This window comes from Balaenoptera acutorostrata, chromosome 9 (genome assembly GCF_949987535.1).
Source record: "Balaenoptera acutorostrata chromosome 9, mBalAcu1.1, whole genome shotgun sequence".
NCBI lineage: Eukaryota > Metazoa > Chordata > Mammalia > Artiodactyla > Balaenopteridae > Balaenoptera > Balaenoptera acutorostrata.
The window spans coordinates 55,813,935-55,835,203 of NC_080072.1; the positions used below are offsets into that span (position 1 = coordinate 55,813,935).

Sequence of the window (21,269 nt, forward strand, 5' to 3'; positions counted from 1 at the left end):
TATGCACCACACATTGGGTGGACAGAGATTCTGTTCCTTTCTTTCCCTACACTAGGACACTCTGCCTGTGTGCCTGCCATCCTGACCACACTGGGAGCACCTAGTGGAGAGAGAGAAGGCCAAGTGCATGCCATAGTGGCACTCAATAAAGACAAACTAAGACTTTATCTCACAGACAATTCCAGACCACAGGACAATGCCTACCACACTCTTACATCATTCTCACAGTAGGTTTTTGGACATAAAACATATTTATTTGTCCTTACCAGGTCTAGGCCTTTTAAAAAGGCATTCAGAAGTTGAGTCATTAACACTATCACTTACTTTTTTTCTGTTTCAGTGTCCTGATTTCATCTTCACTCTAAATGACAAGAAAAAAAGAAAAAAATATCTTTGAGAAAACTGAACTCTAGTATTATCATCACAGACTCACAAGTAAAAAGCATATTATGAGTCAAATTTAATTCTTTCTTTCTTTCTTTTTTTTTTTTTTGGCATGCAGGATCTTAGTTCCCTAACCAGGGATCAAACCCGTGCCCCCTGCAGTGGAAGCGCAGGGTCTTAACCACTGGACTACCAGGGAAGTCCCAAATTTAGTTCTTTCAAGAGCATGAATTCTTCATAAAGAAAACATTCTTCAAACAGACAGATGACAGGAAAACTGGAACAATAATTTGTTAATGACTCCAAGTTTATAATAAAATACTAGAGGGTAAAGAATACATCATTTAACTTACTTTTATACCTATATCATCATAATTTAGGGTTATAAGTGTGTACTGGCTAATATTGATAAAAGGCATGAAAGTATATGATGGCATTTGAGGTCAAATCCAAGGGGCCATAAACCATGCCCCCCGCCCAATCTAACCCCAGGGATTGCCATGTAAAAGGGAGTTGCTGGATCCCCGAACCTAACACAAAAGCTATGAGAAATCTCTGGGAAGCAGAAAGTGACAGTGCCAATATGGAAGAGAAATGGATACATACAGCATAGAGAGCCAAGTGGCATATACAGGGTTAGACTGAGGAAGAACTTTTCAATTATGTCCTTTTCTCTCCCTCTAACCCACTAGAATTCTTAGATCATAACCCATCCCATTACTATTGTGGGGCATGAAAGCAGCAGTACCAGTGACAGCTGGAGACGTCACGGTGCCTGCTGGGTAGCATGGGACATGATATTGATAACAAGAATGTCAGCAGGTTAGCCAATCTGGAACATTCCCTCCTTATCCTATGGGCTGTGGAGTTACAAGGACGGCATATCTGGAAGAGTGTGCCTGCTGTAAGATATCTGAGTTTCCTTGAGGAGCAGAGCAGGGAAATGGTAGCTACAGGATGGGAGGTGGTTGAGCTCTTCACCCCTGGTTCATATGACTAAGAAAAAAGCTGAGGTGGAAGACTGTTGTTGTGTAGTATCAGCATTCAACTACAAGAAGTCCCAGAAAAAACCAAATAAATAGAGGAGAAGAAATGCATGAAGAAATAAAAACTGAAGATTAAAAGGAACAAGAATCAGGCTGGCATCAGACTTCAATACCAATAATGGATGCAAAAAAACTAGAAAGAATATCACATAGACTATACATACCCTCTATGCATCAGTTAACAACATTTGGGGGAAAAAGTTTTAAAAAATAAACCCATGTCTAGAAACTAAGAACAAAAATAATCTTATACTAAAGAAATAGGGGAAATTACAAAACACTCACAGATGAACAATAAAAGCGCTACATGTCTAAAATTGTAGGATACAGCTAAAATATACTTAGACATTTATAGCTTTGAATACACATAAATGAGTTTAAACATTCAAGAAGTTAAAAAAGAGCCAAAAAGTAAATCCTTCAAATCAAGAAGAAACCAATAAAACAGCTCACAAGTAAGGCAATCAGTGATAAAACTCACTACTGTTTCTTCGAAAAGACTACTAAAGTAATTTTAGGAGCAGAGAAAGGCAAGCGTCCTAAAATCCTAGATGAATTTCATAAACTTTTGGAAACATATAGAACACAAGAAGAAAGAGAAACTAATAAACAGAAATGGTAATCAAAATATTCCCTCATTCACCCAAAGCTCTCTGATGGTTTTACCAAGTTCAACCTAACTTTCAAGAGCAGACAATAGCTACCTTATACAAGTTTTTCTGGAAAAATTAGGAGGAAAAAAAGAAAAGCTATCTAACTTATTTTATGAGGCTAAGAGAACCTTGATATCATAACTGGATAAAAGGAATACATGAAAAGAAATTATAGGCCAACACTTATAAATGCAAAACTGTAGATAAAATACTGACCAACTGAATCGAACAGTGTATGAAAATGAAGGGAGATATACTGCAATCAATTAGGGTTCATCACAGGAATGCAAAGATGGTTCAACAACAGAAAATCCAACAATGTTATTCACAGCATTAAAGAACGAAAAAAAATGAGAACTCAACAGATGCAATGAAAGTATTGATAAGTTCAACAAGTTATGATAAAAACTGTGAATGTGAGGACTAGAAGGAAATGAAGGGAATTTCTTTAACTTGATAAAAATTATCTAACAATACCAACAAAAATATCATACTTAATGGAACAAGGCAAGTGTACCAGCCGTGACATTACTGGGACTACTGAATACAGTACTAGAGATAATCTTGACTAAACAATAAGACAGGCTACAGAAAAAATTAAAATTGGAAGAACTGAAAGAAGAGGCAAATTTGTCCTTATTTGTAGATGATACAGTCAACTACATAGAAAACTCAGGAGACTATTAGAATTAATAAAAAGGGATCTTCAAAATTGGTGGAAACGATCTCTCAACCAGAAGTACATTATCTATATCAACAAAAACCATAAGGTATTTAGGAAGTAATTAATCTAAGGTAATTGGGAGATTGGGATTGACATATATACACTAATATGTATAAAACAGATAACTAATAAGAACCTGCTGTATAAAAAATAAATTAAATTAAATTAAAAAAAAATTAATCTAAGGAAGGATGTTCACGTTCTCTTCTAAAGAACTGCAACAAAAACCCTGAAATTTTTTCAAATTTTTTACTTTTTGCACTCCTGAAAGTGTTTTAATAGTCTTTTCAAAGAACCAGTAGTTTTGTCAATGATTGCTACTACTTGATAGCTATTCTATTGGGCTTTTTTTTCTGTTTATGGATAGGACTAATTAACATTGGAAAAATATTAATTCAAAGTACTTACAATGAAAATCTCAACAGAATTTCTAGAACACGACAAAAGGATTCTCAAATTCACATGGACAAATAAAGGTCTACAAATAGCTAAGACAATTTTGAAAAAGAAGAATTAAGAAATCACCCTTTTTGAAAATAAGATATAATATAAAGCGATGGTAATTTTAAAAAGTGTGGTATAGCTGTAAACAAACAAATCTTCCAATGGAACATAAAAGAGTTCCCAGAAACAGCCTTGCATATATGTAAACTTGGTATACGACAGAGGTGGCATCTTACACCAGACGGATTAACAGACCATGTTGGGAAAACTTGATCTCTATAAAGAGAAAAATAAAATTAGATCTCTACTGGACACCACACATACAAATTTAAATGGATCACAGATCTAAATATGAAAGGTAAACAGAGAAGAAAATGAGGAAAATTAGACAGTTGTTATCTTAAAAAAGCACATAGTCAGTGGACTGAAATGACATATTAAGTGCACTAGCATGGATACAAAAGGGAGGGGAGGAAAGGAAATGGTAATAATGGAAGAAGGAAAGAAAATAAACAAACAACGGGCTTCCTGGTGGCAATGATGACAGAAAGCAATGGTCTGAGGAGTCTGAGTAATTTAATTCTGTTCATTTGAGGTCAACAAAAAACAGGTAGGTTTCAAGGATATCAAAGGTTTATAAAAACATGCACAAAGATGCCACATACAGAGATTTAAAAGCTTTTTGTAAACCCTGTCAGTACTTAATAGTGATAGAACCCTTATTTCTAGTAAAACTACCCATGTCTTAACTTTCACTTATCCCTTTGTGCTGAATTCTGGAAATATACCTCAGCCCCACTTTCTTTACTACAAAAGAAAAGGTGGTGTTTTTTTTTTCTTCTTCCCTGGAAGAGAATGAGTTAGGAGCCTGTAATTAACAGCATACTTTGGCTCAAGTCAACGAGTATCAACTGGCTAAAGTTGAAGAAGATTTTCCAATGTAAATACTAAAACAAACTAATCATCTTATGTCCACACTACTTCAACAATGACCATAGCATTAATTTCCCATAATGCTACCTCTGAAGTAGAAAGTAACTTGGTTCAATTTTTACATGAATGCATCTATATTTGATTTCATAATATTATAGAGGATAGGAAATCTGGAAGCACACTGACATACCAATTCTTTTATTCGTTTTCTGTGTCTACTGTGTGGATTATTCAAATGGCTGGTAAGATCAAATATTGTTGGTATTGCATTATCTCGAAGAACTGTCCTATAAGGGCTCTGAAAAAGAAAAACGTGTTAATTCAGAGATGGTCCTTAAGAATGTATCACACATAAATAAAATTCTAGTGTTAATGATTTCCCCAGTACTCCTTCAACTCCAATTCTAAAGTGTAGAGACTTGTAGAATGGATGATGTCAGTCCAGATCAGCTTATTATTTCTAACTCTTTTTGCATTTGCCCTTCTGGCAATCTTACTACTATAAATGAAGGAACTGAATTGATGGTAGGCATAAAAAATAAAATGTATTTGCATTTAACATATATTTTTCTAATTCAATCTCCCAGCTACTTTTCTGTTCTTCCATGAGCCCACAAAACACAGCAGGCACAAAAGTTTCTCAAATAATCTATCCGCCTGTATGTTTTATAATAATTCTTCCTTCCTTTACCTGCTGTTCACTCCACTTTTGCTACTATTACTGAGAAGCATCAAGGCACCATGAAATAATATTGGACTAGGACCCAGGAGACCTAGGGGCTAGTCCAAATTCTACCAGTGACTCACTCTCAGACCCTGACTAAATCCTTTCCCTTTCTGGACTCAGTTTCCTCTTCTGAATAAAACTCAGGTACTGAATTAGATCAGTATTTCCCAAAATGAAGTTATTCACATACTAATGATCATAATGCTTGCCATTTCAGTTACACAACCATCTATACTTTTTCATAATCCACTCACTTTTTTAGTTAACATTATCTTAAGCAATAAAAACTATACAATAATGATTTGATGAGCTAGTTATATTTTTAACACATATTACAAAACTTCTAAAATAAAAATTGGTTCATGTGCCACCTGAAATCACTCATATACCACAAGTGATATACATAATCACACTTTTGCAAACACTGAACTAGGTATTTCTAAATCCCCTTCTAATTCTAACGTTCTTATCATTGAAGGATGACCATTCTCCATCTTAATTCCTCTTAACCTAATCCAACCTGGCTAGAAGCTGGATGCATACTTAGATGGTGACAGTCTTCCACAGCCAGACCAGAGGAGGTCAGGTAGGGACAAGAAGTTTATTGAGAGGTAGAGTAACAGATGAATAACTGCTACTACATTTCCCTAGCTAGTCCAAGGAAACAGTGCCTTTAATTTCTTCCCAAATTTGCACTGATAAAAAACAAAATACACTTCAGTTTAAAAAGCTTTTGTGGGAGCAGTGATTGTTTCAAAGATGACTAACAAAGCGTATTCAAAGTATATGCCAAACAAAAATAACAATTCCTATGTTTTTGCACCCAAGGAAAGAAGGTTAGGAAAATATGATGGAAAAATATACAATTAAAGGGAACACACTATCTTAGGTTTCATCTGAAGAGTTGTTAAACACATTTGGGAAGAATTTCTATTTACAGTCAATATTTTCTAGTTCAATCCCCAAGCCTCATAGAAAACACAAAGAAGAAAATCTATTTCTTAAGGATGTTCAGCTTCTAGTGTTGGGCCAAATATCCTGAGTCTACTACGGAGTTTGAATCAGGGATTGATTTTGGACACAATCAGTGAAGGGAACAAAAACTATACTATACCCTAAGTGTCTCATCTTTCCTACTTAGCAAACATCTCAAAAAGCAAAGATATCCACATACACAGTAAATTATTGATATTTTACCAATTAAATAAAGAGAGGAGGGATAAAACATTGTAAAGACTTTAAAAATTCAAATAAAATTAATTTGCTACCAAGGAAAGATATTATAGACCAGAAAACAATATATGAATAAAAAACATGCAATTTTTTACATCTATTTATAAGTACACATGCCAATAAGGGTTATATTCAATTCATGTGCATGATAATTTTTATTCAGTATCCAGATTTAATCTTTAACTGCTGAATTAAGGTTTAAGCATAAAGTAATGATCTTACTCTAGCATCAAAGATAGTATCTGGTTTTCGTTGAACTAGCCACAAATGTTTACTGATGAGATCTTAAATGTCAAACTAATGAAGTCAAAACTCTTAAAACATCTGGGTATAAGTATTAAGTAATCCAGATTTAACAGCAATATCTTCTACATGTGTAGAAAGAAAATGTCTCACATTTGCATTAATTGATCCAAGATTAAAGAATTATGTGGAAATTTAAAAAGCGAAAATAGTTCTGTTCTATGCTCTGACTATAAACAACAATATGAGTGAACTATATTTTATATTTCTCACATTAGTCTTATTGGAATTAACTAATTAAGAGACCATATTTATTAATAAAATAAAAATGTAAAAATGCATACGGCTTGCGTATTTAAAATAATTTGGGATATTTTTACTTAATGTCAAGAACATAAAGTTTGCCTTTTAAACATATGAAATCTCTTATTTTGATCATTATTACCCTCTTAACAAAGCAAGGCAAAAATATCCCTCAAATATTTGTGATTAAACTGTTGAACCGGAATTGGCTCACCTCCCAATGACTTCACAAGTATCTGCTTCAATTAATTTTGAGAAATAAAATAACCCAATCATTCTTTAGTTTTCTGATGCCTCTGCAAAATGTATCTGAAAAAAATATCAAAATAAATTGCTGCATAACAATATATAGTGTACCTTCAAATCAAGTTTATGTCTATCCCAATAACTGAGATGATACGTTTTAATACCTAAACAAGAATATATTATTTGTTTAACAAAACTGTCTTCCTAACTAGTTTTTAAGTGTTTCAAGTCTGCTTCATTTCAATCAAATCTGTCCTATTTGTGCCTTTTATGAATCATAGCAATAACAGAATCACAGAGGGTTAAAAGTCTTAGACTTCAGGAATTATCTGATCTAATTTCTTCATTAGAAATTGGGGCTCAGAGAGGGGAAGTGACTTGGCCAAAATCACAGTTAACAGTAGCAAGGCTGAGAGAGTCAGGTTTTGATATGAAATTGCAAATTACTGACGGAAATGTTTTCTCACATTAATTGCATGATTTGCTTCCTGTTGTATCCAGCAAATAAAAATTAGGGTTGGTTCTAACAGTACACACAAAACTTTGAAAACAAAGAGCTCTATTCCTTGATGAAGATTCCACTCATAAAAAAGCTCTAGAGAAGCTGATCCAAATAAAAATGCCAACTTTACTTTAAATATACACATTTATAATCATCTAAAATTTTCTGAAGGCTACAAAAGAAGTTTAAAAGTGGCTACCTCTGGTGAGTAGGAATGGGGCATCAGAAACAGAAGGGTTAAAAAAAAAACAGGTTTTTAAGAACAAAATAGATACTATTAAGCTCCAAATTTGTCTTCATCTTAAAAAAAAAAAAAAGTGGCAGGGTGTAAGGATAGTCTCCAACATTAATATATAAAGATTTACATTCCAACCAAATAGTGAGTAAGTGAGAGAATACAAAACAAAAAAAAAACAAGCCCTCTGGTTACTTACAGTTCTACAGATCATAGAAGTCTCAAAGTGTTTGGCACACAATCGATAATGTTTATTTAGTTGATCAGGTGTTTTATCTTCTAAGTCTGCTCTCCTACAATTCTCCACCCACTTCTGGCATCTATAAAAGTAAAAACAAAATACAATAATGGAATATGAGCTCAACACTTAAATTGCAGCATTCAGTTTTAAGGTAAATATCTATTATGGACAATGGATTCCTGCTCCCCTATAACCAAAGAACATAACATAATTTGGAGAAGCTGATTAATAACAAAATGAGAGCTGGAAGAAACCTTAGAAATCATTTAGTACATTCAATTAAAGACAAGGTTAAGAAGTAACTCACTCAGAGTCATGTACAAAATCAGCAGCAAAACTAGAACTTAAACCTGAATCTTTCAACTCCCAGGACATCCTAGCATCAGAGAAGACTCAATCATCAGCAGTACAAGCAAAAAACTGCACAACCATGAGGCCAATGGCTTAACATTCCCCTCAGGATTTCAACTTAAACAAGCATATGAAAAGACACGTTCATTGTAGAAAATTATTAAGTATTTGTTCCATAAATAACTAGAGTTGATTATGGAAGCATGATGGCTGTATTCATTTGCTTTATTATAAACATGATTGTCTACAATGATGTACAAACTAGATTGCAAGCTCCATGAATGCAGGGATTGTGTCTACACAATCTAGTACACAGACAATGTTAAAGATAGTGAATGAGACAAAGTCCATGTCCTCTTGATGCTTAAATATCTGCAAAAAAAACATCATCATCATCTTCTTCTTCTTCATCATCATGCTTATTCTTCATCATCATCATCATCATCATCACAATGCTTATTAAGCACTTATTAAGAGCCAGACACTATTCTAAATTGTTTCCAAAGGGGAAAGAAATGTTCTATGTACCTAAAGGGGCAAAAATAAGCTCTACTGGTAGAAATTTCAGGAAAACAAAATTGAATATAAGTTGATTAAAAAAAACAAAAACAAAGGGAGTACTATTATTATTATTCCCCTTGTGCAGACAAAGAAACAAAGGCACAGAAATGTTAAGTAATTTGTTAAAGGTTACAACTAGATCTTTCCTTCATTCTTCAAGCTTCTAAGAATAAAAGTCCGCCATCAATATATAGTGTCACAAACTTGAAAACATATTTATTTTATAATTACATCATAGTATATTTTCTTATGTCTTAACATTACAAATTCACCCCTAAACACACACAACACTCTGATACTTAATTCGCTCCACTCTCAATATGTAAAACCATGGTGAAATGTTGATTACCTAACCTTAAACTAAAACCACACCTAAATTGTTCAGCATCTCATTTGACCAAGAAGTAATACTATACACAGTAATGATGCCTAAGATGTCCATATTTTAATCATAGTTTTACACAGCTGTACAATATGATTATAAATATTTCATGTTTCAACATCTAAATTATTTGGTATAAAAACTCTCACCATAAAATAATTTGTCATATTGCTAGAGTTAAGTTTGTTTTTTAATTCTTAAATCTCTGAAGACCTTCCACACAGAACACTACTGTCTGTATTATTTCTGAACTAAGTTGAAATAGCTTTCTGGTAAAAAGAACACTCAGATTCAATCAAGAAAGGTTGAGCATCACTTTGTTATAAAGCAGAAACTAACACACCATTGTAAAGCAATTATACGCCAATAAAGATATTTAAAAAAAAAGAGAAAGGTTGAGCAGAGAGGCCGATTAACTACACCTACGTGTTCCATATCAAATACCTAGAAATAAACCTAGTGAAAGATGTGTAAGACCTCTAACAGAAAAAAATTTTTAAATAGCTTAAATAAATGGAGGGATATACAAGTTCATGGATTGGTACACTGAATCCTGAAGATCCTGGACTTCCCTGGTGGCGCAGTGGTTAAGAATCCACCTGCCAATGCAGGGGACACGGGTTCGATCCCTGGTCCAGGAAGATCCCACATGTCGCGGAGCAACTAAGCCTGTGCACCACAACTACTGAGCCTGCGCTCTAGAGCCTGCGTGCCGCAACTACTGAGCCCTCATGCTGCAACTACTGAAGCCCACACACCTAGAGCCCGTGTTCCACAAGAGAAGTCACCAATGAGAAGCCGGCACACTGCAACGAAGAGTAGCCCCCACTTGCCGCAACTACAGAAAGCCCGCATGCAGCAATGAAGACCCAAAGCAGCCAAAAAAAAAAAAAAAAAAGTATCAATTCTCCTCAAAATGATTTACTGATTTAATACGATCACAACAAGTTCTTTTGTGCATGTCTCTGTGTGTGTGTGAGAGTCAAAGAGAGAGAGACAGAGAGAGATAGAGAGAAATGACAAAGATCATTCTAAAACTTTACACAGAAATTCAAAGGACCAAGCAGAGTCAAGACAATCTTGGGGGAAAAAAAGTTGAAAGACTTATACTACCAGACAGTAAGACTTATTATAAAGGTTATTAAGACAGTGTGGTATTGGCACAAGGATAAAACAATGGAACAAAATCGAGAGCTGTGGATGCTTAAGACAAAGGTTAACATTGCACAGCAGTGAAGTCAAATTTTTTCAATAGTGCTGAATGGGATATCCATATGAAAAAAAAATGAATCTTGACCTGTATTTTTACACCATTTACAAAAAAATTAATTCCAAGTGAATTGTAGATCTAAATATGAAAGAAAGGTAAAACAAAGTTTCTAAAGATAACACAGTAGACCATCTTCATCACCTTGGCACAAGGATCTCTTAAAAAGGCAACAGAAAACATAAACTCTAGAGGAAAAGATGAATACATTAGGCTACTTTAGAGTTAACTTTTCTTCATTAAAAGAAGTCACTTAAGAGTGAAACGGCAACCCACAAAATGGAATAAGGTATCTGCAATACATAGATCCAACAACGAACTCATATCCAAAATATATATGAAAAACTCCTACAAATAAATCAGACAACCCAATATAAAAATGGGCAAGAGACTTGAACAGGCAATTAACAATAAAAGCTGGCCAATACACATGAAAAAAATGCTCAGTAAAAAAAAATAATAATAATAGGACTTCCCTGGTGGAGTGGTGGTTAAGAATCCGCCTGCCAATGCAGGAGACATGGGTTCAAGCCCTGGTCAGGGAAGATCCCACATGCTGCGGAGCAACTAAGTCTATGCGCCACAACTACTGAGCCTGCGCTCTAGAGCCTGCGAGCCGCAACTACTGAACCCACGTGCCACAACTACTGAAGCCCGCGTGCCTAGAGCCCATGCTCCGCAACAAGAGAAGCCACCGCAATGAGAAGCCCCTGCTCGCCGCAACTAAAGAAAGCCCGCATGCAGCAATGAAGACCCAACACAGCCAAAAATAAAATATAAATAAATTTTTAAAAAATAATAAACAATTTTTTAAAAAGCTCAATCTCATTAGTCATGAGGAAAATACTAATTAAAACTGTAAATATTACTACATACTCATATGAATGACTATGATATAAAAGAAATAATACCAAATGTTGATGAGAAGGTGAAACAACTTGGCCGATCAAGGGTGGAAAGGATAAACTGTGGTATACTATTATATATAGACTACTATGGCAATGGGAATGAATGAACTAGCTAGATCTCACAAACATAATGTTGAGCACAATAAGCCAGGAGTACATACTATGTGATTCCTTTCATATTAAGTTCAAGAGTAGGCAAAACTCATCTATGGTGATTGTGCAGAAAAAGAGTTAACACAGCAGGCCTGAGACTGCTATCCTCAGAAAGGCTTGTTTTTAAGGCTGGTCTTTTGGCTGATGTCTGGGAACTTGGCTGGTAAACAGTTTCCTACACTGACATAAAACTTCTTCTAACTGATAAGGTGACTTATGGTGCCTAGACTGTGCAAACAGTATGACTTTTAATGAGCACCTGCCTTCCTTCTGGGAGTCTGGAATTTTAGCATATGCTAAGCAGAGTGTGTCTAAATGACCAGACCTCAATAAAAACTTTGGGCACTGGGTCTCTAATGGGCTTCTCTGGGCAGAAACATGGCACACATGTTGCATTTTCATTGGTGGGGAAAGTGGGATCTGAGTGACCCCTCATGGGAGGGAGAGAGCATACGGAAGCCTACACATGGATCCTTCCATACTCTACCTGTGTCTTTTTCCTCTCATGATCCAGATGTGTGTTCTTACTACATTGCTGTAATAAATCTTAGCTGTGAGTACAATTAAACACTGAGTTCCATGAGTCCTGGTAAATCTCTGGATATGGGGGTGGCTTGGAGACTCCCAAAACGGTAATGATAGTGAGAACAGTGGATACATTTGGGGAGAGGTAATGACTAGGAGTGGGCACAAAGGAGGCTTCTGAGGTGCTGGTAATGTTCTATATCTCGAATGTGACCTGGGTATATTCATTTTGTAAAAATTCATCAAGTTTTAGACTACCATTTTTGCACTTTTTCCTATGTATGTCATATACCAATAAAACAGCTCCCCATCACTCTTCCCCTTCTCCTCAATAACCAACTAATCTAATGTGTGTGAAGTCAAACAGTGTCTACTATGGGGGAGAGTAGGATAATGACTGAAAGGGCCGCAGGGGAGAGGAAGTTTGGGATGTTAGTAATATTCCATTTTTTTAAAATCTGGGTAAAAGTTTCATGGACATGTTACTCTGAAAATCTAACAAGCCATACACTTATGATTTGTGATCTTCTGTATATATATGTTTCACATCAATAAGTTATAAAAATTACATAAAACCACAAGCCTTTTTTACATGCATACATGTATTTGTTTTGTTTTGTTTTTTTAGTAGTAGCTATGAGACTTGTGGCTAGATCTTGGGTTTTTTTTTTTCATACATGTATTTGTGTATGTGTTAAGATGTATACACACACTTACACAGTTATCTCTCAATTATTTTTTTTAACCAATGTCTTCCCTGTCCTAGCTCTCTCTGTCGCTGTTCTGTGCCCTGTACTTCAGATTCTGCAGCCTTTTTTTTTTCCCTTGGCAGAGTGGAATGACTCCCCAAATCCATCTACTTCCAAACTAGTCTTACCTTTCTCTCACCCCTTCTCCAAGTGTAAAATGTTTTAAAAAGCCAATTTGAGAATATCTTTCCCTGCTTAAGATCCTTTAGTGACTTCCCGTTACCCTTAGGATAAAGAACCAACTCCTCACATGTCTTATAAGATTCTGCACAATCTAGATCTTGTCGACCTTTCCCTCTTCATATCGCACCCACCATTGCACTCTGCCCCCTCACATGCCTTACTTCAGCTTCATGAATGCATTGTGATCCCTTTTATCCTAGAGCTGTTCCCCATGCTGTTTATTCAACCTAGAATCCTCTTCATTGCCTTTTTTCATTTCCTTTGCACAGGAAAGCCTTTGCAAACATCAGCCGTCAGATCTAGCTCAAACGTCACTTATTGAGGAAAACTTTTCAGATTTGAAGAGTATGTACCCACACACACACACCCAGATAGGTAAAACTCCTCTACCTCTCTGTACAGTAGTTTCCCCCTTATCCGTGGGGGATATATTCCAAGACCCTCAGGGGACGCCTGAAACCACGTATAGTACTGAACCCTATATACACTGTTTTTCCAATACTAAATGGTGGGTAGTGTATACAGTGTGGATGTGCTGGACGAAGGGATGATTCACATTCTGGGCAGGACAGAGTAGGATGGTGCAAGATTTCGTCATGGCTACCCGGGACAGCTAAAAGTTATGAATTTCATCCTGCCAAATCCAATGGTCACTTTCTCTCCTCAACTTAATCACTCTTTCAGTACTATTCAACCATCATTAACCACTCCTTTTTAAGTTTTGTTTGTAATTTTTTCCTTCAATGGTCTTCAACTTATGCAGAATTTCCAAACCATATTCCAAGGAACACTAGTCAAAGAATTGTTCCAAAAAAAAAAAAAAAAAGAAGGTTTCACGGTCAAATAAGTTTGGATAATATTACATACTTTATCCTACATTTGGGGTTTTAGATATTCCTGTAGGACCTTGAATAAGTTAGCTAACCTCTCTGTGTCTGCTTTGCTCATCTGAAAGAGTTCCCAGTGAATTTAAGCTTCTTGCCTCCTCGCAAAAGAATGTGGAGATGATGTGATAGGTAAGAAGTAGATTTACTGGACTTCCATGGTGGTGCAGTGGTTAAGAACCCGCCTGCCAAGGCAGGGGACACGGGTTCGAGCCCTGGTCTGGGAAGATCCCACATGCCGCGAAGCAACTAAGTCCGTGCGCCACAACTACTGAGCCTGTGCTTTACAGCCCTGCGAGCCACAACTACTGAAGCCCGCGTGCCTAGAGCCCATGCTCCACAACAAGTCACTGCAATGAGAAGCCCACGCACCACAACAAAGAGTAGCCCCTGCTCGCTGCAACTAGAGAAAAGCCTGTTTGCAACAACAAAAGACCCAATGCAGCCAAAAATAAATAACTAAATAAATTTTTTAAAAGAAGTGGATTTATTTAGAGAGAAACACACTCTACAGTGTGGGCCATCTCAGGAAGCGAGAGGCCTTGGGAAACACACTCCACAGACAGAGTGTGGGCCATCTCAGAAGGCAAGAGAGCCTCAAAATATGGCATGGTTAGTTTTTATGGGCTGGGTAATTTCATAGGCTAATAAGTGGGAGGATTATTCCAACTATTTGGGGGGGTGGGGAGGGGGCTGGGATTTCCAGAAATTGGGCCACCTCCCACTTTTTGGCCTTTTATGGTTGGCCTCAGAACTGTCATGGCGCTGGTGGGTGTGTCATTTAGCTAATGTATTACAATGAGCATATAATGAGGCTCAAGGTCTACTGGAAGTCGAATCCTCTGCCATCTTGGATCTAGTTGGTTCTAACCAGTTTTTGTCATGTCCTATGGCTAGCTGGTTCTAACCAGTTTTTGTCATGTCCTATGGTTATGTCATTATTTTAAAGGTTGTGCTCTGCCCCTTTCCCTCCTGTTTCAAACTATCTCAAAATTTATTGCAAGGGTTAACTGAAATACTGTACATAAAACACATAGAATAGTGCCTGGCACACAGAATAAAGTATTCTCTAAGTATTATTATTATTACAACTCACAGCATTGTTTGGAGGATTAAATGAGAGCATATGAAAGTACTTTAAGACTGTACTTTACAGAAGTGATTCTCAAACTTTGTAGTCTCAGGACCCCTTTACCTCTTAAATTATTAACTATCTAAAAAACTTTTGTTTATGTGCATTTTATCTAACAATGTTCATGATTACAGAAACTAAAACTTAGAAATTTAAAAAATATTTATTAATTCATTAAAAATAGCAATCCCATTACATGTTAACATAGATAACATTTAAAAAAAATAACTATTTTTCCAAAACAAAAAACATTTAGTGAAAAGAATGGCACTGTTCACCATCTTTGCAAATCTCTTTAATGTCTAACTTAACAGAAGATACCTAGATTCTCACATCTGCTTTTGTATTTAATCTGTTGCCATATGTTGTTCTGGTTGACTTCAACCAAAGACAACGACTCCTCAATGACATGCAGTTTAAAAGGTTATTACAATATTCCTCTGTTTCCCATATAATTGTGGATGTTCTTTGATAGGGCACTGGAAGTCCACAAGCGGTGGTTTCTTAAAGATTAGCTGCAATGTGGAATCTGAAACCAGACGAATGAGCCTTTTCAGCATTGTGGAATCTGAAACCAGACGAATGAGCCTTTTCACACTGTTTCATTAAAATCCATTAGTCTAACTTGCACTTTGAATAGAACTTTTATCCATGCATGTCTTTGTAAAATCATGAATTTATCAGTTTGAGTTAGGCAGACCATCGGAATGGTAACACATTTCATTATACAATATATTAAAAGTCACATTTATCAATATCACCACAGATCGCATCAGAAAAGTCTAAATATTAGAGAGCTGTCAAGCTCAAAGTGATGAATATAAATTTTCCAAAATTCTAATTTTTCCTTGAATGCTTGGCTGTCAGTTGCTTTCCTTGAAGTGGCAGGCTTATTTTGTTCATTTCCAAGAAAATGTCTACCAAACACCTGCATCTGAATAATCATACTTAGAAAATTTTATAGAACACAAAATATAATTTATCTGAGCAGTGATTTCATGTTACGTAGCCCCTAAAAAACTCTACTGTACACTCCTGAGAGAATGAGCATGAAAAAAGCAAATAATATCAGTGTTATTATGAAGTAGTTTTTACCTGTAGACTCCTTGAAAGGGTCTTGGAGACCCTCACAAGTGCCTGGGAAACCACCGTTTTACATTTTACATCTTAGAGTACATCAACTCTCAATTAACTTTGATTAAATTACCAGAGAAACTTGGAAGACCTCACTACCTCAGGGATGAGTCAGTACTAACTGCCTGAGGAAGAAGAAGAGCCCTTCAACTGCCCAACTCTCTCTAATAATAAGAGCAATTCATTATCTCTACCTTTACCTGGTCTGGGGATGAGTTCCACTGTGACCTGCCCCCAGGTTCCTGCCAAGCTTGGGCATTAGTCAAGCCATCCTGGGGCAATCATGATTTAGGCATTTTTTTTTTAAACTTTAACTTTAGGTAATCTATCTCCCTGCCACTGCCCTAAGGTGAGTTGATTCTATTATTTTATATTTTTTAAAAAGTACATTAATGCCACTTTTTCTAAACCAATATGAGATATTAGGGTATGAAATTCCACATAGTGCTGTTTATTGATTACACTCTTGAATTTTAAGTTACCTCTAAATAGCTGTTTCTAAAAGTGTGCAAGGCATTTATAAATATGATGAATGGGAAATGTACTATTTAATAGCATTAAATATACTTATCTTTATTGTTAGCTAACAATGTGAGTTAACTTTTGAATAATAGGTAGGGTGGCAATGTCACCTTTTATCAACCCTCCCTACAACCCATTTACAGAAAAAAAAAACTAGTTATAATCACTAACCCTAAGAATACTGTTATTAATTCAATAAACAACTCTGGAAACTACTGTACTCCTTTATTATAATTAACTCTGGGCACAGTGGAAAAAAACTGTCAAATTCAGTAGAATTTGAAATTCTATAGTATTGACCTTTGGTTCAGAAAAAAGTTAAGACCTTTAATACATTGTTAAGTAAAATAAGCCAGACACAAAAGGACTATTATTGTATGATTCCACTCATAGTATGAGTAAAAAGTACCTAAAACAGACAAATTCATGGAGACTGAAAAGTTGACTGGGATATGAGGAGTTATTGCTTAATGGTTAGTTTTTGCTCAGGGTAATGAAAAAGCTGTGGAAATAGATAGTGGTGATGATTGCAGAACATAGTGAATGTAACTAATGCCACTGAATTATACACTCAAAAATGGTTTTTAAAAAATAGTTAAAATGGCAAATTTTATGTTATACTACTGCCATTTTATATAAGGGACTTGAGCATCCATGGATTTTGGTATCCACGGGGTGGGGGGGGGGGGGTCCTGGAATTAATCCCCTGCAGATACCAAGGGACGACAGTATATTTTTATCAAAAAATTTAAAAATTAATAATGTAACATACCAAAAGCCACTGAATTGAACACTTTAAATGGGTGAATTGTATGGTATGTGAATATCTCAATAAAGATTTTTTTTAAATAAATTTACTTATTTTATTTATTTATTTTAGGCTGCATTGGTTTATTTTAGGCTGCATTATTTATTTTAGGCTGCATTGCTGGGCACGGGCTTTCTCTAGTTGCAGAGAGTCGGGGCTACTCTTCGTTGCGGTGCACGGGCTTCTCATTGTGGTGGCTTCTCTTGTTGCGGAGCATGGGCTCTAGGCGTGGGCTTCAGTAGTTGTGGCTCGCGGGCTCAGTAGTTGTGGCTCACGGGATTAGTTGCTCCACGGCATGTGGGATCTTCCCTGACCAGGGCTCGAACCCGTGTCCCCTGCATTGGCAGGCGGATTCTTAACCACTGTGCCACCAGGGAAGCCCAATAAAGATTTTTTTAAAAAAAATTAAGAGAAGTTCATAATTTGGTCTTGAAATACTCAAGGAGCTCTTACATAAAAAGGGCACCGGGGACCTCCTTGGCGGTCCAGTGGTTAAGACTCCACACTTCCACTCTAGGGGGCACGGGTTTGATCCCTAGTTGGGGAACTAAGATCCCACATGCTGCACGGCGAGGCCAAAAATAAATAAAATAAAATAAAATAATAAAATTTAAAAATAAAATAAAACAGGGAACAGCTTTGTTCATTGTCACCCTAAGAACAAAACTAGGACCCCCCAAGCATAAATTATAGCGAGGCACATTTCCACTCAATAAAAGGAAGAAACAATAGCCAATGCTGTCCAGAATCCTCAAGTATCCCCTCACAAAGCAGAGAAACTGGCACTGGAGGTGTTTTAGCAAAGGCTCACCTGTCAGAAATGCACAGGATCCCTAAAGGGTCCATAAAAAATTTGATATGAAATTGTGTCGATCTCTTTTCTCAACGATCCTTACATTAGATTCCCAAAGGGGACAGAGACCCAAAAAAGGTTTAAAAGCCACTATTCTTGAGGGAATTCTGACACTTCAAAGGATACTGCACTAGATCTAAAAACTCCTTCCAAATCTGAGACTGTAAGCCCCTAAAGGACATACTCCCTGACTAAGAAGTGTAATGAAAAGAGTATTCACTATCTATGAACATGAACAACCTGTGGTCCAGAATTGACTAGTGGTGCCCTCATTATGCAAGTGAAATATACTCCCAATTTGGCTCAAAGGAAGATAATGCTGAATGGAGTGAGGCTCAGTCAGATTAAGGTGCTCCTCTTCTCTGCTCCCACAGAACCCAACAGCTATTCCTCACTCTCTTGAGCTAGTTCCTCATCTCCCTGAACTTTAAAGACTAGGAACACCCCAGGGCTCAATCCTCATACCTACTCTGCTTTACCTACCTGGTTCCACGGTTTTAAATACCCTCTATAAATTGAGAACACCCATATTTACAATCTCCAGTCTGGAAGTCTCTAAATTCCTGACTTGTATATCTTTTTATGGTTTTAGCTCTTAAATATTTAGATCATTGATCTAAATATGGACCATTTTGAGTTCATTGATGTATATAGTATGAAGACATCTATTCTTGAATGTCTATCAAGCCTCTCAAACTTCACATGTCCTAAACCAAACTTTTAACATTCCTCCATCAAATCTGCTCCTCCCTGTCTTCCACAGCTCAATAAAGGCTCAGATTAAAAATCTTAGAGTCATTCTTGACTTCAGTTTTTCTCTTACAACCTACATCTACACCATTAACAAATCCTGTTGGTTTCACCTTCCAAAATATATCTCAAATGCAACTACTTACCACCTCCTCCTCTATTAACCTGGATTATCACAATTGCCTTTAACTGGCCTTTCTGTTCTCACCTCTGCCTCCCTACTATGTATTTAACAAGTACCCAATGATCCTGTTTAAAGTATACGTCTCTCCTCTCTAAACCCTTCCATGACTTCCTAGTTCACTCAGTATAAATACCATAGTGTTTTCCACTGCTTACAATGGCCTACACAATTTGCCCCTACCACATACACATACACATTTTTCTGGTCTCATCCCTTCCTCTCCCTCCTTCATTAAACCAGCTTTAGCAGTCCAACCAGACTTCTGGTTGTACCTCTAACAAGCATGCCCTGCCTGTGCATTTACTGTTTCCAGAGACTGAAATGCTCTTCCCCTAGATACCTCCATGGCTGACCCCCTTACCTACTTCTGGTCTTTGCTCAAATACACCCTCTTAGTGAAGCCTTCTCTGATAATCCTATTTAAAATAGCAATCGTGCCTCCCCTGCTACTCCTATTCCCCTACCCTACCCCCCGTCAAACACCTGCTTTTTCTCCATAGTATTTATCACCATCTGACACAAGGTATATTTACTTATTTCCCCCCACTAGAACGTAAACTCCATGAGAGCAAGGACTTCGATTTATTCATCTGTACCCTCCCAGTGCTCAGAATAATGCCTAGTACCTAGTAGGCCTTCCATAGATATTTGCATAACTAATAAACAGCATGCTATATTATAATCGCCTGCTTACACATCTGCCTCCTTAATGGACTGTAAGCTTTCTGCAGGCAGCAACGCTACCTCGTTCACTGTGAATTTCCGGTACCTCTAATGTTAGTGCCCTAGCACACAGTAGGTGTTGATCTGAAATGAATGAATCAACAAGGGATGCCAAGGAAAAAATCCTCAGCCTTTCAAACACAGCCCCTACTCTACCACTCTCTAAATACAAGTCAGAGCGTGTGGGTTACCTCAGAGAAGAGGTTTCAATACCAACTCCCATGCCCTCTCGCGTACCCCGCCCCCGCCCCCCCCCCCCGTTATCCCCACATTAACCAAGTGAGATAATGAGTAACGGTCAGAGCCAAAATCCGAACCATGAACAAGTCCGAAGGAGGGAATAGTTGTGACCTGACTTGAGATCAAAGGTGGCCGGACTCCAAAAAGAAACACTGTCCCGGGGGTAGAAGGGCCCCGGTGACCACAACCATAGAATCCAAGTCCCTCTTTTGACAGCTGGGGAAACTAAAGCCCAGAGAGGAGAGAGACTTGTCCGAGGTCACAGGAGCTAATCAGGGCGAGAACCCACCTTACCCCGCCCGCGCCGCCCCAGTTGCCTCTAATTTCGGGTGGAGCCCTACGCGCCGAGCCCCCGCGGGCGCACGTGCTCCAAGGCCCTCGAGCGCCAGCCAGCCCACGGCTAGAGGCCCGCTCCCCACCTCGGGGCCAGGCTGGGGTCGACAATTGTGCCCCCCCACGCCCCTCTTAGCCCCGGAGCCTGCCCGGGGCCAGCGGTTGGCAGCGTGCATCGCGGAGGAGGGCCCGGGCTGCCAGCTCCGCGCCCACCGCTCACCTGGCTGGATCCCGCGGGAACCTGAAAAAGGCCAGGTCCGACTGCGTGCTCTTCCGCGTGCAGTTGGGGGCCGCGCAGAAGTTCGGCATCGTCGTCTGCCCGCCGGCCGGCCCAGCCCTCCCCTCCCCGCCTCCTCAGGGCAGCCCGCCCGCCCGTCGGGGCCGGGGAGGGGAGCCAGGCCGGCCGGCCGGCTCGTTAGGGCCGGCGCGCCGGGGGGAGGGGCAGGCGGGAGAGAAGCCGCGAGGGGCAGGAGGGGCGCCGCGGTCCGAGGCCGGGCTGGGGATGCGGCTCCACAGTGCTGTGAGCGGCCGGGAGGATTTACCGCCGCCGCCGCCGCTGGTGCACCTCCCGCCCGCCCGGGACGCTGCCGCCTCCTTCCCACAATGCACCCTGGCGCCCGGGGGTGCCCTCTCTTCCCTCAGCCTTCCTCCCCCGCCCCCTCCTTTCCGCCGACTTCTCCGCGGGCGGGCACGCGCAAGGAAGCGCGCCTGCT

General features: G+C 38.2%; 1 protein-coding gene across 4 annotated transcripts in view; it reads right to left on the bottom strand.

The window, feature by feature from the left end:
* The window catches only part of THAP12 (THAP domain containing 12), a 55,829-nt gene extending 34,607 nt beyond the window's left edge, over window positions 1-21,222 (bottom strand). For 2 of the 4 annotated variants that reach the window (XM_057553815.1, XM_057553814.1), the window contains exons 1-4: window positions 20,777-21,212; window positions 7,873-7,993; window positions 4,375-4,482; window positions 325-361 (exon numbers count right to left, since the gene is read on the bottom strand). In XM_057553815.1, coding sequence (XP_057409798.1) covers window positions 325-361; window positions 4,375-4,482; window positions 7,873-7,993; window positions 20,777-20,865 — 355 coding nt within the window. In that variant the 5' untranslated portion in view covers window positions 20,866-21,212. Of the gene's footprint in view, window positions 1-324; window positions 362-4,374; window positions 4,483-7,872; window positions 7,994-20,776 lie in introns of all 4 variants that reach the window. The other 2 variants (XM_057553817.1, XM_057553818.1) reach the window with 2 other exon arrangements.
* Between the last annotated feature and the right edge of the window lie 47 nt (window positions 21,223-21,269).